Source organism: Rana temporaria, chromosome 9 (genome assembly GCF_905171775.1).
Source record: "Rana temporaria chromosome 9, aRanTem1.1, whole genome shotgun sequence".
Classification (NCBI taxonomy): domain Eukaryota; kingdom Metazoa; phylum Chordata; class Amphibia; order Anura; family Ranidae; genus Rana; species Rana temporaria.
In genome coordinates, this window is record NC_053497.1 from 90,758,720 (window position 1) to 90,776,399 (window position 17,680).

Below are 17,680 nucleotides of genomic sequence, written 5' to 3' on the forward strand. Positions count from 1 at the left end.
GAGCCAATCCAGGTGAGCCCCTGGATAAAAGTGTGAACAACAGAGTTAGAGACGCTATAAAAAACAAAACCTGAATCCTGGGTTGCAGATGGGGGGTTTGGCCACCATCAGCGGGCCACCCCCTAGGCATGCTTTAGTTTAAGGTGTGTGTGTGTGTGTGTGTGTGTGTGTGTGTGTGTGTGTGTGTGTGTGTGTGTCAAAAATGCCACAAACAGCAAAGACATTTTTAATGTTAAAAATTATAAAGTACACAGGATTTATTCATTCACGCAAAAAAACAAAACAAAACAAAAAAAAAACAAAAAAACTTGTTTTAGAATGCCATGTTTGTTTTCTGTAGCCAACCCTTACACGATGGGGAGGTCCCCCCAAGAACAGATGCAAATGCTAAAAGTTCACATATCATTTTTATTGTAACATACTGTAAATTTCATTCTTTGAGCACTGGAATTGAAAAGGAGATAAACTTGTTTTTTTCATCACAAAAGGTATATCCAGTTTTTGTTTGGCGACCAGTGGCATGATTCACCTTTGCTTTGATGTCCTCTTTACCCACTGCCACATGGCTATAATAATAAAGAAGTCAAGTGGCATTCTGGGCCTAGTCTGATGCTTCATTGTGATTAAATAAATAGATACATTTAATCTACGTAATTAATTTGGCATTAACTAATTTTTTCAAAGACAATTAGCACATTTTCAAAATCCTTTTTGAAAGGACTTTTTTTTTTCAAGAAAAAGAGCTAAAGATAAGGATGCATCAGTATTGAAGAAATTATTTCAGGTATATATAATATATATTTACACAATAAAAAAATTTACTTACTGTATTTTAAGTAAAGTGGCACAAATAGTAAGAGCTATAGGGCTCTTAATGAATGCTTACAAAGTACAAACTTTTTTTTAAGTGGTGGCAGAAAAAAAAAAAGAAAACGTCCTATTTTATGCAATGCCTCCAACACAGTGAACTCATGGGTGGATTTAAAGGGGAGAAAACACAGAAAAGGAAAGCAAAGTGTTATTAGAGCCAGGTTGCACAACAGAAACAGATAGCTTGAAAGTAACAGAAGAATTTTTTTTTGAAGTGATCATGGACTGGAAAAAAATACAAACTTCTGAAGCGATGAGACATCTTATTGCATTGTCTTCTCTACTGGTTTTGTGTATTTCCAAAGTTCATTTTCATGTTATCGCCACAGTATAAAATTGTAAGCTTTCCTGTCGTTGACTTCATGAAGGTCATATTCTGTTTTCTAGTTACACAATATGGATTGTGTGGGAATATTCCAGCGCACATAAAACCTGACAATCTTATTGTTCAGTTAACTGAGCAGACTAGCAGAATAGCCAAACAGTTATATGATCAGAGAGGAAAACAGGAAGAGAAATTTAAAAATAGAGAACAGGAAAAAAAAAAATCCAATTAATTTACAAAACCCTTTCATGAGTGTTGTTGGACAAAGGCACCTCAATGTTCACATAAGGAAATGTTTTATATCCAATTTTTGCCTGTCACCAGTATAATAGAAGGAAAGTAGAATGTGGTCTTAGAGCAGCTTTGCACAGTCAAAGCAGGTCACATCAGATTCCATGACAGAGGGACAGTTATAATCAGCATCCTCTGAAGCACTGCAGTTCAAAGAATGGGTACTTTATATTACACCAGAAATACATTGGTGCCCTGGTAAAGACCATGTTGGTGAGAGACTGGCCATTCACTTGTAACCAGTTTTTGGTTGTCTACGCATCTCCTTGCTGCTTTGGTGGCTTTACATGAATTGCATCTGTTCACAAAAAATAAATAAAAAAAATATATATATATATATATTAGTGATCAAGAAAATCGAATTAAATATTACAATAAAATTTAACCCATTTATTACAAATGGACATTGTGAGAGACATACAGTATTTTAAAGGTTATACTGACACATGCAGGCTTTTTGAACCTGTTCCTGGAAGTTGGGCAGGTGGGGCTTTAAAGCAGTATTAAACCCAAAGCAAACATTTACTATATTACATCTTACCAATTCCTAGATGTGAGGGCTATATTAGTTTACTTTTTTTAGGCCCCTTTCACATGGCCGTCATCTGTTCAGTCACGTCTTTTCAAAGAAAAAAAAAAACGGATTCAGTTTACGTGCATCACCCCTCCCTCCTAAACCATACAAGGCCACATGCCCTCAACATAACTTTGTCAGGTTATGTTAGGGTCCTCATGTTATGACGACAATGAAGACAAGGGCCTTTTCCCCACAACCCTGGCCCAGTGGCTGTGGGGTGACTTATTGGAATCTGGAAGCCCTCTTTAAACAAGGGTGCCTCCAGATCCTGCCCCTCTATTCATTCACAGTAAAAATGACTAGTGTAAATAAAAACACACCAAAGTTTTTGACAAGTATTTTAATAATAATTAAAAAAAATTCAGCCCTGGTGCTGAACAAAGGGGCGGGGTCACCCAGTGATGTCACCAGAAGGCCTCATGGTTACTTTAGCTGCGCGGAGAACCGACAATGCCATTCGGCTCTGGCAAGCAATGGGAGAGGTCAGATTTAGCAGGCTTCTTTTTCGTGCAGGTCATCATGATCGACGTTGACCTACATCGCTGGACGATGTGATTAATGATGGATCTACATAGGGGGGACTATATGAAGGTGCCCCTGTGAAAGGGTCCTTTTGCTTTCTTTCTTCTGTCTTCATGTGGTAATCCAACCAGCAAGTTCTCTAGCAGAATGTATCAGTTTACATGGATAAGAAACCCCACAAACCCCCAAAAAAAAGGATCCTACTCCTTTTAAGCATTTTATACAGCACAGTGCTTGTGCTGTGTCATTTGGCCCCCTGTAACACCTAAAAAAAAAACTACTATCCCCTCTGTATACTGACCATGATATATCAGCATAGGTGCCTCCATCTGCAGCTATCTGAAGCTCTCCTTTGTCTCCCTCTGTCCTCTCCTTCCTCCCTGCCTGCCAGCTCTTTTTTTTTAAAGCACAGGCACTAGGATACAGGTTTTTATCTAACAGAGGGGATGATCTAAAAATGACATAGTGGCCTAAGGTGGTTTTAAACTCAACCACACAACTTGCACACACAGGTAAGCCTAGATTAAGGCTTACCTGTAGGTGCAAGAAATATCTCCTAAACCTGCACAGTTTAGGAGATATTTACAATAATGACAGGCGTCTATGTGTACTGCACATGCATGCCGTAGACAATGGCGCAGGCGTACTGAGCGTGCCGTTTTTGTGAATGGCATAATTGGGGTTAATGCCTTATTCCCGCCCGCATGTGTGGGGATCTGCCAGTCCCGCCCGCATGCACGGGAGTGACGTCATCACTGCTCCGGCCAATCACAGCACCGGAGTGGCGATAACAGGAAGAAGCTGCAAGGGGACATGGCGGCGAACGAGGAGGACTTCGGGAGCTTCGATTTCAGGTAAGTGCCACATAATGAGCTAGTATGCTCATTATGTGGCACTTAAAGATCTTAAAGTTGCGGCAGTAAGAGGCTATTAAGCCAGTGTAAAAAACAAGGAAAAGGCAGAAGCTCATGGTAACTAGTGGATTAGGATTACTGTGCGGTCATTGTAGCATGAATTGTGATTGGCTAATGTGCAATAAACACCCATAAAAAGATACAGATAAAAGTAACCCTGGGTTACAACAATTCTGAACCATTATATGTGTGCATTTTTTTCAATTCTAAATAAACCTTTGTTTAAAAATACACACCCGCTACTATTGCTGAACTACTTCTGAAAAAGCTTGTTGGCTAGCCATATCTGGATTTAATATTTCTAAGTCACTGACTGGGGAGCAAATATGCTGTAAGTGAACTCCTGATCTGGAGTTCACCAGTAGAACAGCACGATTGCCAAGCAACTAGTATTTGTAATTGGCATTTCAAAATAGTACACCTACCTGAGCTCCAGTTACAGGTGCAAACGGATTTGTTGGTCTGATTCCAGGCTGTGTATAAAGAATTGGTTGAGGGACCATGAGAGGATTTGCCCCGATCTGTGTAGGAACCTGAAAAAGATAGGGAGATACAAAATCATAAGAATCTTAGGATTTTGTACTAATATGTAAAATCCTTTTCTTACAGCCCCATAGTTTTGGGTTAAGCAATATTTGGTTATACTGCAGCCTACAGGAGGAATGGACACTAGGCATATAAAACTCAAGACCTGCCTCTCTTTAGGGCTGCATCTCCTCCCCACCTCGCCTGTTGTAGCAAGTAGTCCAAAGACAGAAGATAACGAAATAGGTGACAGAGCTTTGTTCCTTCACAGACTACCAGAAAAAGATTACAACTTTAATTTTCTCCATCATCCATGCAGTGACACAGCTTTATTGTTATTAAACAATGTAAGACGTCCCAAAGAAATCCAAGAAAGAAAAGGAGGGGGCACACCTAAAAAACACAGATGAACCAGGCCAGCAACAAATAAAAAACAATGAAGCAGGGCATTAAAGAGCCGATAGGAGAACTTTGTGTCCGAGATTAACATATGCAGCAGCAGATGACTTTGACGTTGACTTTGTAAAACGTGGAAAAAGTGTGATGATGAAAAAGCCCAAGAGGTAATTCAATGCTATAGCAACTCTTAGGCCTCATCAATAATATGTTGAATCCACTTAGAGGTTTTCTTGCTCTCAGATCCAGAATTTCTTTTAGAATAATTCCAATAACTTGGAGACCCGTTTAACCAAAGTAATGCCCACCAGAAAGGCTAGCTTATGGGATATTAACTTCAAGGAAATGTTCAGAAAAGAATGGAGCTTGTGTAATGACAATTTGCATTTTGCGCTGATACACCAATACATCAGCGTACATTAAAGTTAACGTGTAAACAACCATCCATTTTTATGGCCCGATGTATGCTCCATCTGCGGCCCCTAGGCACAGAAAACTGCTGGGATTTTACTGTACACAGATTTTTAGTCTTTTATCCATCTCTGGGCGAGAGGAATAAAACCCATGAAACTTTGAAGATAAAAGGAACAATAACACTCAGGTTTACCAATCCCTGAATGGCAGAAGTGGAGAATGAGGCCAAAACTATTTTCTAACCTTCGAATACTACTTCACACACCGAAGTGTCAGCTATGCGTACTTGCCAGATCTCCACAAAGGCCATCAGATGTCTCTCCATACGAGATGAAGTTGGTGGGATGGCCCTACACATGCTGAAGTGAATTTATTTGCAGGTTTTGCTCTCCAGGATTGCTTTGGGCATCTTGAAGCCCCAGAACCCAAGGAGGTGGAAGAAGACTTGCGAGATTGGAAAAAGAGTACTTTAGAGAAATGAAAGGAACATTTTGATGGAAAATAGAAAGGCGTAGACCTGCGCCTTTTTTTGTGCATCTGGGGTAAGGCAAGTAACTCTTCCCCCCATTGCCTTTTTAATGATTTCATTCAGTGAAGAGCCAAAGAGTCAGTCTCCCATGAAGTTTTGCTTAAACAAGCCCCCCTTAAACTTTGACTACTTCAACCAGCACTTAAGCCAGATTGCTCTGCCCATCTGAACAGAAGAAATGGATATCCCAGACAAAAAAGGGCAAGCATCAAGTACCGTGTTGCACATAAAATGTGATGTCAAAGTTATCTGGTCAACACAAAGAAAAAAGGGAGGATCAACACAAGCACCTGCCTGATCTCCACTTAGCGATTTAGACCAAGACTGGGTAATAAAAACAGTGGCTAGTAAATATTAAAAGGATGATCCCACCAAGCAGTAGATGGATTGAGAATGTGCTTCCAATGTCTTGTCAGTAGTGTCCATAAATGACAGCACCTTCGATAGGGATGGAGAGAGCCTTGTTTAAGTTGAGACTTTAATGAGGATAAACACCGGGAGGAGTACACTATTTTTTGACAAAGTCTTCTGGTAAAAGCGTCTGGAACTATTTAGGGCCAGTTCACACCAGACGCAGTTCTGTGCACATTTTTCTGTAATAAAAATGCGTGCACAGTGTTTTCCACGTATTCCAATGGCTCTAGTTCACACCATGCAGTCAGTTTCCGGTGTAGGAACTGACCAGAACTGACTGTATTGGTGCAGAAAAACGTAAATGCACGGAACTGCATCTGGTGTGAACTGGCCCTAAGGGGCAAGGGATTGGGGAATGAAGAGTGGAAAACCTTTGCAGCACATTCAGATGTATGATAATCCAGGCTAGATACCATAGCAGGTCAGGCAATGATGGAATCCTCAAAATTTAAAGTGGAAAACACCGCTTTAAAAGAAAACAAAAAAAAGTGCCTTCTGATGCTGTGACACAAACAGTGACTGAAAGACAGCTGGTGGTCCAGTGGCACATCTAGCGCCGAAAAATGGTTTTTACCGCATACACACACACACACACACACACACACACACACACACACACACACACACTGCAATGAATTGTGATTGTGGCCAAACTGCAATAACAGTGGGAGGAGCTTAAAGGGGCATAGGTAAATAAATCCTGAGCCTACTCCCCCTATAGTCAGCACACATATGCAACAGACACCTACATACCTCAGCAAAGTGATTTTAATGAAATTACACAGGTTCATACATATTCTTTTCTACACTATTGTAGTTAGATGTACAAAATGTAAAACACAATGAGGAGAATTGATAAAAAAAAAAAAAAAAAAAATGGAGCAGCTGCATATGGCAACCAATCGGCTTTAACTTATTAAGTTTAAAAAAAATGATAGCTAGCAGTTGATTGGTTGCCATGCTCAGCCGCCTCAGGAAGGCGACGGGGGTAAACCACTTCAGGTAACACAGAAGATTGACATTCCTAGAAGTGTTTATCTTTCAGCAGATTTCAGCAAAGAATTTCTCTTAAATGGTGTGCCGTTTGTCAGCACAGATTGGTGCTAAAGGCAACTTTTCACCATCTTGTTTTGCAGCTATTCTTTTTTGCCTGAACGGACAGGGTTGACTTAAACAAAACTGGCTTACCCAGCATATAGTTTAGTTTAAAATCAGTGGAAAAAAATGTAAAGTTGAAACTATTTACAACAGTATAACCTTAAAGTTAAAACTCAGTAGCTCACTTCTGTAAAAAAAAAAAAAAGAAGAACTGTGAATAGAACAAAAAGAAAAGCGGCCAATTTTCATACCATTCCATACACAGGCACTTGTGGTGTTGGTACTGGATAGGTCATTGGTGGAGGTGCCTTGACACATAAAAAATAAATAAAAGAAAAAAAAAACACATTAATGCCACTTTGTGACCATTTACAGAAATGTAGTGACAAATAACATAAAACAGAAACAACTTAAAAACATCCAAATCCAAGTTCACCTTTAGACCACTTTCACACTGGGGCGGTTTGCAGGCGCTAAAAATAGCACCTGCAAACTGACCTGAAACATATTTGCTTTTTAAAAAAAAAATGGGGAGCGAGAGATAGAGAGAATGAGAATATGAATACAAAACAAAAAAACACAATTTTAAACTGCAGCAGAAAGAATAAAAGGCAAATGTTAAATATTACATAGTGGAGAAAACTAACAATATCACAGGATGAGCAAAAAAAAAAAACTTACATATCCAGGATAGTGGACTCCATTCTGTGATGACATAATTAAAAGAAAAAACAAACACAAAGTCACCACACACTAAAATGAATTTATATATACATAAAAAAAATAAAGAAACGTTGTCCATATCAAAATACTGAAAACTTGGAGAAAGTTTTCGAAGTAACAAGGATCACTTAAAGCTACCCTTGTCAGGACAAGAGCAACATTAAGGCCTCGTGCCCACGGACGTTTTAAAAAACAGGCTGTAAAGCTAGTACAGACGCCAGGAAAAAAGCATTGTCAAAAACGCGGGTTTTTTTTTGCGTTTTGCATTGAATTCAATGCACATTAGGCTGTGTTAGCGGTGTTTCTGTTTCTATTCAAAATCAATGGTTCCCTATGGGAGCCCATTGATTTGAATAGAAGTCGCACCAGAAGTCAGATCAAGATGATCCGACTTGCGGTGCGACTTGTGTGCTGAGAATCTTGAAGGGGGAACCCCCGAGAAAATGTAAAAAAAAATTTTGTGTGAGGTTTCCCCTCAAAGACTATACCAGACCCTTCGGTCTGGTATGGATCTTAAGGGGAACCCCCACACCCAAAAAAAAAAAAGAAGATCCATACCAGACCCTTATCCGAGCATGAACCACGGCAGGTCAGGCAGCTGCTGGACCATACCAAGCCACATGCCCTCAACATGGGGGGGTTGGTGCTTTGAGGCAGGGGGAGCCCTGCACCCCCACCCCAAAGCACCTTGTCCCCATGTTGATGCGGACAAGGGCCTCTTCCCAACAACCGTTGCCCGGTGGTTGTTGGGGTCTTCGGGCGGGGGGCGTATCGGAACCTGGGAGCCCCATTTAACAAGGGGACTCACCAGATGCCGGCATCCCATTCACCTGGGGGAAAGTGTAAAAAAAAAAAAAACTACAAAAAGGTTTTTAAAGTAATTTATTAGGCAGCTCCGAGGGTCTATTCTGACTTCTCTGCTCTCCGACCTCTTCTCCCACTCTTCTGCTGGGTTCCTCTGCCATCTTCTGTTCTTTTGCTAGCGGTTGGCCGCCTTCTTCCGATGTTGACTCGACGCTCTCTCCCGCTGTAACGACTTGCCCAGGACTGTGTCATCATAAGGGGCGGGGTCAACGGATGACATCACCTGGTGACCCCCGCCCCATGCCTATATAAGTCGTTGCGCACACGGCATTACAGCGGGAGAGAGCATTGAGTCAACATCGGAAGAAGACAAGAGGGAAGAAGACGGAGAAGACGGGCAACTGCTAGCAATAGAACGGGCAAAAGAGCAGAAGATAGCAGCGGAGTCCGGCAGAAGACAGCGGGAGAAGAGGCCGGAGAGTGTGGAGAAATCGGAAGAGACCCCCAGAGCTGCCTAATAAATTACTTTAAAAACCTTTGTAGTGTGTGTTTTTTTACACTTTTTCCCCAGGTGAATGGATAGAGGAGTACGTCATACCCTATACCCACATAGGTGGGGTGCCGGCATTTGGGGCGCCCAGATTCCAATAAACCCCCGCCCACCACCGGGCAAGGGCTGTCGGGAAAAGGCCCTTGTCCTCATCAACATGGGGACAAGGTGCTTTGGGGTGGGGGGCGCAGGGCTCCCCCTGCCTCAAAGCACCAACCACCCCTATGCTGAGGGCATCTGGCTTGGTATAGTCCAGAAGGGGGGCGCTCACTCGTCCCCCCCTTTCCTGACCTGCCGGGCTGCATGCTCAAATAAGGGTCGGTTATGGATCTTGGGGGGACCCCACACCATTTTTTCTTTTGAGTGTGGGGGTCCACCTTAAGATTCATACCAGACTGAAGGGACTGGTATCGTCTTTGAGGGGGAACCTCACGCAAAAAAAAAAATTAAAAATTCTTCATTTCTGCGGGGTTCCCCCTTCAAGATTCTCAGCACATAAGTCGCACCGTAAGTCGGATCATCTTGATCCGACTGCTGGTGTTACTTCTATTCAAAAATGGAGAGAAAAACAACCGGACAAGGCTTAACACATCGTTAAGCTTTGTTAAATCGCGTTTAAACACCTTTTGCCGGCGTCTGAAGTTTTTACAGCTCGGGTACAGGTCCTGTTTTTTTTTTTTTACAGCTTAAAAAATGGCTATGACAGTTACAGCTCAAAAACACCATGGTGGGCATGAGGCCATAGGCTAACATGGAGAGGCATTTTTAAGCTGCACAAAACGCTCATAAAAGCGGCTGTAAAAACGTCTGAGCATGAGGCCTAGAAATGCAAGTTTTAGTTCTGAACAGATAAGTGATAATTTGAATTTAGGTTTGCTAAAATCCTTGTAATGTATACAACACACCTGGATAGAAGCAATTTGATTTTAACAAATCTTGAGTTTCACTTTCATTTTAGTTAAAATGTATGCAATCGTGATGAGAAACACCCACTTTTCCCTTGCGGTTTCAAGCCCACTTGAGAGCAGTCAAGGTTCTAAGAGCTACTTTACTTTTTTTCCAATGCAATGCTGTCCAGTATCAAAACCAACTAGAAATTGAATACATGAAAGGGAAAACAATGCTAATAATTTAAGTCTTCAAGCAGCCTACAGCAGTGGATGAGGAGAATCTATCCATTATTATTATTATATATGTGCTTCAACTTTGTAGGCTCTCAATTTATAACTTAGGACTGCAGTGCACTAGGGTGCATTTAAGTGGCCCGATTGCTTGTTACAGAGTGGGGACCGGGAGCTGTGTGTGTCAACACACAGCTCCCGGTCCTGTCAGGGGAGAAATGTATGAACAGTGATCAGTCATTTCCCCTAGTGAGGCCACCCCCCCTACAGTTAGAACACACCCAGGGAACATACTTAACCCCTTCCTCGCCCCCATACTTAACCCCTTCACTGCCATTTTTATAGTAATCAATGCATTTTTAAAGCACTGATCGCTATAAAAATGCCAATGGTCCCAAAAATGTGTCAAAAGTGTCTGCCATAATGTCGCAGTACCGAAAAAAATAAATAAAAAAATGATCGCCGCCATTACTAGTAAAAAAATAAAAATAAAAAATGCCATAAAAACGACCCCCTATTTTATAAAACGCTATAACTTTTGCGCAAACCAATCAAACGCTCATTGCGATTTTTTTACGAAAAATATGTAGAAGAATACGTATCGGTCTAAACTGAGGAAAAAAAATATTTTTTTATATATTTTTGGGGGATATTATAGCAAAAAGTAAAAAATATTCATTTTTTTCAAAATTGTCGCTGTATTTTTGTTTATAGTGCAAAAACTAAAAACCGCAGAGGTGATCAAATACCACCAAAAGAAAGCTCTATTTGTGGGTAAAAAAAGGACGCCAATTTTGTTTGGGAGCCACGTCGCATGGCCGCGCAATTGTCAGTTAAGGCGACGCAGTGCCGAATCGCAAAAAGTGCTGTAGTCTTTGACCAGCAATATGGTCCGGGGGTTAAGTGGTTAAAGACATTAGTGCTCCATAAATTTCAACTCTAGCCATATCTAAAAAAAAAAAAAAACTTGTCCAACCCGGAGTAAAAAATAAAGATACAAATTAGAATTAACAAATTAAACCCTTTACAAATGGCACATAAGCCCACAAAAACAGTCCACACTTCTGAAATGGCTATGTGAAACCTTCTTTGCAATGACCAAAATGTATAACTTACCACTTGTGACACAGGAGCTACAGGGGTGGTGTTCCATGTTGTGGAAGTGCTTGTTCTGGCTTGCCAGTTTGTCCCACCAGTAAGTTTCTTCTCAGTAGGCTGATTCCACTGCATATCAGATCTAAAAGACCAGTAACAAATGCTTCAAATCTCTTCTTTATTATTCAGGGTGAAAATATCAAAACATCACATAGTCCAGCCAAAATTTCCACTCGCCTGCTCGCATTTGGAGAGTGAAAATATGTGGAGTGCGAGTATGGACAGGGATCCACCTTCACCTTCCTCCTGCTGCATATCCAAGGAATGGGGGCGGTGCATGTCTCAAGGCAGTCCTAAGTGGGCGGGCTCAAACCCTCTCTGTCCGCCCAGGGGCCCGAGCGCGATTCACAAAGAGCGAAGATCTTCCGTTGTGACACAGCTTGGATTTGAATTGCCTGGCAGCCGCAGTCAAAGTCCCACCTCATATGACAGACAGCACACTAGCCCAATGCTGGGAAATTTAAGTAGTGTGAAGTCCATCATAGGAGGCGGGACTTTGACTGCCAGGCAATTCAAATCAAATCTGTGTCACAGGGGGAGATCCCCGCTCTGTGTGATCTAGTGACGCTCCTCTCTCTAAATCGCCATTCACTGGTGAGGCTGCATTAATGGGGCAGCACTAATGGGCACTGATAAAGTTGTTAATTATTTTTGTAACTTAATTCTGCATAAAACATTTAACATTGTCATTTCGGTAAATAAACCGACTGTTTGTAAGCAGTATGCACAATGCTAAACATTAGGCCTCATGCCCATGGACGTTTTTACAGCCACTTTTCTGAGCGTTTTTTTGCAGCTTAAAAACGGCTCTCCATGTTAGCCTATGGCCTCATACCCACCATTACGTTTTTGAGCTTTAAATGGCTGAGCCGTTTTTTAGCTGCAAAAAAAAAAAAACAGGACCAGTGCGTTCTGAAGCTCTAGCGTTAGAGCTGTAAAGATGTCAGACGCCGGAAAACGTGATTTAACGAGGCTTAACGCTGTGTTAAGCCTCGTCTGGCGTTTCTTTTGCTTTTCAAAATCAATGGTTCCCTATGGAAGCTCATTGATTTGAATAGAGGTCGCACCAGAAGTCGGATCAAGATGATCCGACTTGCGGGGTGACTCGTGTGTGGAGAATCTTGAAGGGTTACCCAGCGAAAATTAAAAAAAAAAAAAAAAAAATTGCGCGAGTTTGCCCCCCAGGATGATACGGATCTTAAGGGGAATACCCCACACCGAAAAAAAAAACGGCGTGGGGGTTCCCCCAGGATCCATATCAGACACTTATCCGAGCACGCAGAATGGCAGGTCTACACCGTACCAGGTCACATGCCCTCAACATGAGGGGGGGGGGGTTGGTGCTTTGGGGCAGGGGGGAACTGCGTAACCCCACCCCAAAGCACCTTGCCTCCATGTTGATGGGGACAAGGGCCTCTTCCAGACAACCCTGGCCGTTGGTTGTCGGGGTCTGTGGGCGGGGGGCTTATCGGAATCTGGAAGCCCCCTTCAATAAGGGGGCCCCCAGATCCCGGCCCCCCACCCTATGTGAATGAGTATGGGGGGTACATCGTACCCCTACCCATTCACCTGGTGGAATAAAAATGTCAATAAAAAAAACACTGCACAGGTTTATTAGGCAGCTCCGGGGGTCTTCTTCTGACTTCGGGGGTCTTCCGACTTCTCCCTTCTGTCGGGCACCACCGCTGTCTTCTTTCAGCTCTTTTACCAGCGGGGGGCCCGGTCAACTCCCGACTTCGGGGGTCTTCTTCCGACTTCTCCGCTCTCTTCTCCCGCTCTCCGGTTCTTTTTCCCTTCTGCCGGGCACCACCGCTGTCTTCTTTCAGCTCTTTCACCAGCGGGGGCCCGGTCTTCTGCGTCGCCTTCTTCTCCTCTATGTTGACTCGACGCTCCCTCCTGCTGTAATGCCAGGTGTGCGGTGCGCTGCGATTTATATAGGCCTCTTATGACGTCACAGTCCCAGCATTCTCCGGGTGGTGACGGCATAAGGGGGCGGGGTTATGTCGTCACCACCTGGAGCATGCTGGGACTGTGACGTCATAAGAGGCCTATATAAATCATTGCGCACCACACACCCGGCATTACAGCGTGAGGGAGCGTCGCGGCAACATCGGAAGATGGAAGAAGGCAGAAGGCGACGCAGAATACCGGGCTGGCCACTGCTAGTAAAACAGCTGCAAGAAAATAGCGGCGGCCAGCCCCGAAGAAGGCACCAGAGAGCGGGACAAGAACCGGGGAGTGCGGAGAGCAGAAGGAGAGCGGAGAAGACTCCTGAAGTCAGACGAAGACCCCCGGAGAGCGGAGAAGTCGGAAGAAGACCCCTGGAGCTGCCTAATAAACTACTTTAAAAACCTGTGTAGTGTTTTTTTTATTGACATTTTTATTCCACCAGGTGAATGGGTAGGGGTACGATGTACCCCATACTCATTCACATAGGGTGGGGGGCCGGGATCTGGGGGCCCCCTTATTAAAGGGGGCTCCCAGATTCCGATAAGCCCCCCGCCTGCAGACCCCGACAACCAACGGCCAGGGTTGTCGGGAAGAGGCCCTTGTCCCCATCAACATGGGGGCAAGGTGCTTTGGGATGGGGGGCGCAGTGCAAAGCACCAACCCCCCCCCCCATGTTGAGGGCATGTGGCCTGGTACAGTTTAGGAGGGGGGCGCTCACTCGCCCCCCTTCCTGACCTGCCGGGCTGCGTGCTCGGATAAGGGTCTGGTATGGATCCTGGGGGAACCCCCACGCCGTTTTTTTTTCGGTGTGGGGGATTCCCCTTAAGATCCATACCAGACCGAAGGGCTTGGAATCATCCTGGGGGGAACCTCACGCAAATTTTTTTTTTTTAATTTTCGCGGGGGTTCCCCTTCAAGATTCTCCGCACACGAGTCGCCCCGCAAGTCGGATCATCTTGATCAGACTTCTGGTGCGACCTCTATTCAAATCAATGGGCTCCCATAGGGAACCATTGATTTTGAAAAGAGAAAGAAAAACGGGGCTGAAAACTAGCGTGGCAAAACGTGCATTGAATTCAATGCAAAACGCAGGAAAAATTGCGTTAAAAACGCCGCTTTTTTTCCTGGCGTCTGTACTAGCTTTACAGCCCGTTATTTAAAACGCCAGTGGGCATGAGGCCTCAAAGTGGTTGTAAACCATGTCTGACATGTTTTACCTACAGGTAAGGCTAGATTAAGGCTTACCTGTAGGTGTTTGCAATATCTCCTAAACCTACACGATTTTGTTTTTAAAATAGTATCGCTTAGGCCGATACACAGGTCGAATTTCGAATGAATTTTCTTTCGAAAATCTTATCTAAGAATTTTCATTCGAATTTCACACCATTAGTGGGCTGCAGCAACAACATTTTCGTGCGGCCATAGAATTTGAGTAATCGGACATGTTGAAAATACAAATGATTTTCTAATCAATGATGGGAGAATCGTGCGAGAAATGCAAAATCGAAAAAGAAATGCGCATGTGCAAGAAAAGAAGAATTTCCAGCCACAAATATTTTTTTTAGCAGATGAAATTGAAGGCTTGGTTGGTCGAATTTCAAAATCAATGGTCGCACCATCGGATCACAAATTCACAAAATTTCTGTTTTCAAAAGAAAATTCTTTTGAAATTCGACCTGTGTATGGCCAGCCTTAGTCAAGACAAAAATTTCAAAGATTTAAATCTTGACACAGTGAACTGCAAAGTGCCCAGATGCACTAAATCAGGTGTTACACTATAAATGCAAGGCACAGAAAAACATATGCTCACCTTTTTGGTGTTCCGCCAAAACCGAGATCTACAAAACATAATTGCAATTACTTCATATATTGCTCTACAATACAATGACAATAAAAATGAACCATGACACCAATCCATCATGAATTAATCCACTAAATATGTAAAATGTAATTTCTCTGCCTGCTTTCTCATTCAATACAGTCAAATAACCTGCCCCAAAAGTATTGGGGAAAATGTGCAGATAATGGGCTATTGAAGTCAGTTATACAAATAAAATATATATACACACACATAAAACCTGGCCCGTTAGTGGGCCCTGAGGACAGGGTTGATTACCACTGCTGTATCTGATCAAACTGGATCAAATTCAAAATAGATCTACCAAAACACATACATTTAAATGGATATTTTAAATAAAGAACACAACCACTTACTTCCCACTAGGTTAGCAAGTGAGGAATCAAGATCGCTGGCCAACAACATTCCACCATGCTGGCCTGCAGATACAGAGTTTTGGCTTTGTAGAGAAACAGTTGGCTGCAATACATCATCTGTAAAATAGGTAGCTGGGAAAAAAAAAATATCATGTCAAAAGTGTTTTTTATATACAAAAGCAGTACATTTTTTCAGACTCATTTAAAAAGGGACCATATCCACCCATGAAATGAACTTCTTGCCGACACGGTGCCTTGGGAGGCAGCTTAGACATACTCAGATGGCCCTGTGCACTAAAGCAGATGCCCAGAAGTACATCTGTAAAGGTGTTCATTTATTCATTTAAGTCATGTATTCACATTAGCTGTAGTTCACACACATTCAATTTCTCAGTCGAACAGTTTCAAATGCCAATAAACATGAACGTCTTTAGCTACTCAAATTATCTATTTGTTTGTAACATGCATTTGCTCATATCAAACAATGTCAGATTGATAACTCTGAATAGGAAATTTACAGTACTGTGTAAAATTGTTCAATTATCTAAAAATGGAAAAATGTGCAAAATTACAATATTCAATACTGAAAAAAGGGATTCCTTGGTGAAAAAATTATTTATAAATAGACCTTTTAGACACTTAAAAGTCCATTTCAACTTTTACAGACCCCCACTATATATGATGTGTTTCCATTAACAGATCATACTTACAAATTCGTTTGGTTGACCAATAAAATCCTTTCTTGGAGTATATCAAAGGACACAGGGCATCTTCCTATCCATTACAATAAAGTTATGCTGGCACCTTCAGGTGACTGGACACTGGAAAAAAAAAAAATAATACAGGCAATCCCGTCTCAGGGATAAACCCTCCCGGGTAGACACAGCTTCAGTTTTTGAGTAAGCCATGAATAACAGTGGATAAAGGGTGTGATTATTGTGTCCTATGATGTACTCCAACAACAGGATTTTACAGGTAAACAAAAAATCCAATTTTCTTTATCATACATCCCAGGACATAGGGTATCTTCATATCCATTACAATAGAAATGTCCCAAAGCACGCACTGGGGGGGGACATGCAAAAGGCAAACAGAACCCAAAACAACGAAACCAGAACAGGTTACAACCTCACGCAGCAGCCTGCAAGACTCACCAACCGGAGGTCACGTCTCTACAGGCTCAAACATCCACTTGGTAAAACTTCATAAAAAAGTATGAACTGAGGACTAGGTAGCGGCCTCACAAACTTGAGCTGTCAAAGCTTGAAGTCTAATAGCTCAGGAAGCACCAACACTCCTGGTAGAATAAGCCATCATTGAGCATGGTAGAACTTTGCCCTTTAGACTATAGGCTTGAGAAATGGTACATTTGGAAGCTGTGTGACCGTTCTTTGAGCCTACAGGAAGTACAAAGAGGGAATCAGACCGACAAATTGCAGCAGCCGGCATCAGGTAATTCTTGATTGCACAAACCACAATCAAGGTATAAAAAGAGTCCTGTCCCCCGGTATCTGAGGCTTGGGACAGAGAGGGTAACACAATGTCCTGGTAAAAATGGAACGAAGAGACAACTTTATGTAAAAAGTATAGCTGGGGCCAAAAACAGCTTTTATTCTATACGTCCCTGCTATAACTGCCCTTGCTGCACCACCCAAAACAGTAAGGCAAGACAAATTGCCCTCCATTTAACCACTGCAATACCGGACACTCTTACCCCTTCCTGCCCAGGCCAATATTTACCTTTCAGCGCCGTCGCACTTTGAATGACAATTGCGCGGTCATGCAACACTGTACCCAAACTAAATTTTTATCCTTTTGTTCACACAACTAGAGCATTCTTGTGGCGGTATTTAAATCACATGTAGGTAAAACCTTGTGAGCTGCCAAACCACTCCCCTAAAAAATAAAATGAAATGAAATCTAAAAAATAAAAATACTACGAAAAACTGCCAGCACCTCCCAAACATGTGACAATACAAATCGATAGAACAATAAATCAGTTTTAAAAAGTTATTACACGACTGCAAGCTTCTATTGTTTTCCACATGCATTGTATATGAGGAGACTGCTGATAGCCAGGAGGAAAAAGCGGTGTTTGATCTGCACTTTGGGATCTGGAGGAAGGAGTGATCCCCGTATCTGCATTTTAAGCCATAGTTACTTACTACAAGAAAAAGGGAACACAGGAAGATCTTGTCCAGCTGATAATTATATTTTATCACAGGCTTTTACATAAAGCCCTCGTCCAAGGAAGAATCCTACGATAATCGGATTGCTAGTACAGAGCT

The 17,680-nt window shown here is 42.5% G+C and overlaps 1 protein-coding gene across 2 annotated transcripts in view; it reads right to left on the reverse strand.

Moving 5' to 3' along the window:
* Positions 1–388: 388 nt before the first annotated feature.
* LOC120913735 (phosphatidylinositol-binding clathrin assembly protein-like) overlaps positions 389–17,680 on the reverse strand; it is a 110,345-nt gene continuing 93,053 nt past the window's right edge. Inside the window, exons 15-21 of one of the 2 annotated variants that reach the window (XM_040323916.1) lie at positions 15,393–15,524; positions 14,989–15,016; positions 11,190–11,310; positions 7,557–7,580; positions 7,127–7,183; positions 3,925–4,032; positions 389–1,784 (exon numbers count right to left, since the gene is read on the reverse strand). In XM_040323916.1, the coding sequence (XP_040179850.1) occupies positions 1,770–1,784; positions 3,925–4,032; positions 7,127–7,183; positions 7,557–7,580; positions 11,190–11,310; positions 14,989–15,016; positions 15,393–15,524 (485 nt within the window). In that variant the 3' untranslated portion in view covers positions 389–1,769. The remainder of the gene's footprint in view (positions 1,785–3,924; positions 4,033–7,126; positions 7,184–7,556; positions 7,581–11,189; positions 11,311–14,988; positions 15,017–15,392; positions 15,525–17,680) is intronic. The other variant, XM_040323917.1, reaches the window with a different exon arrangement.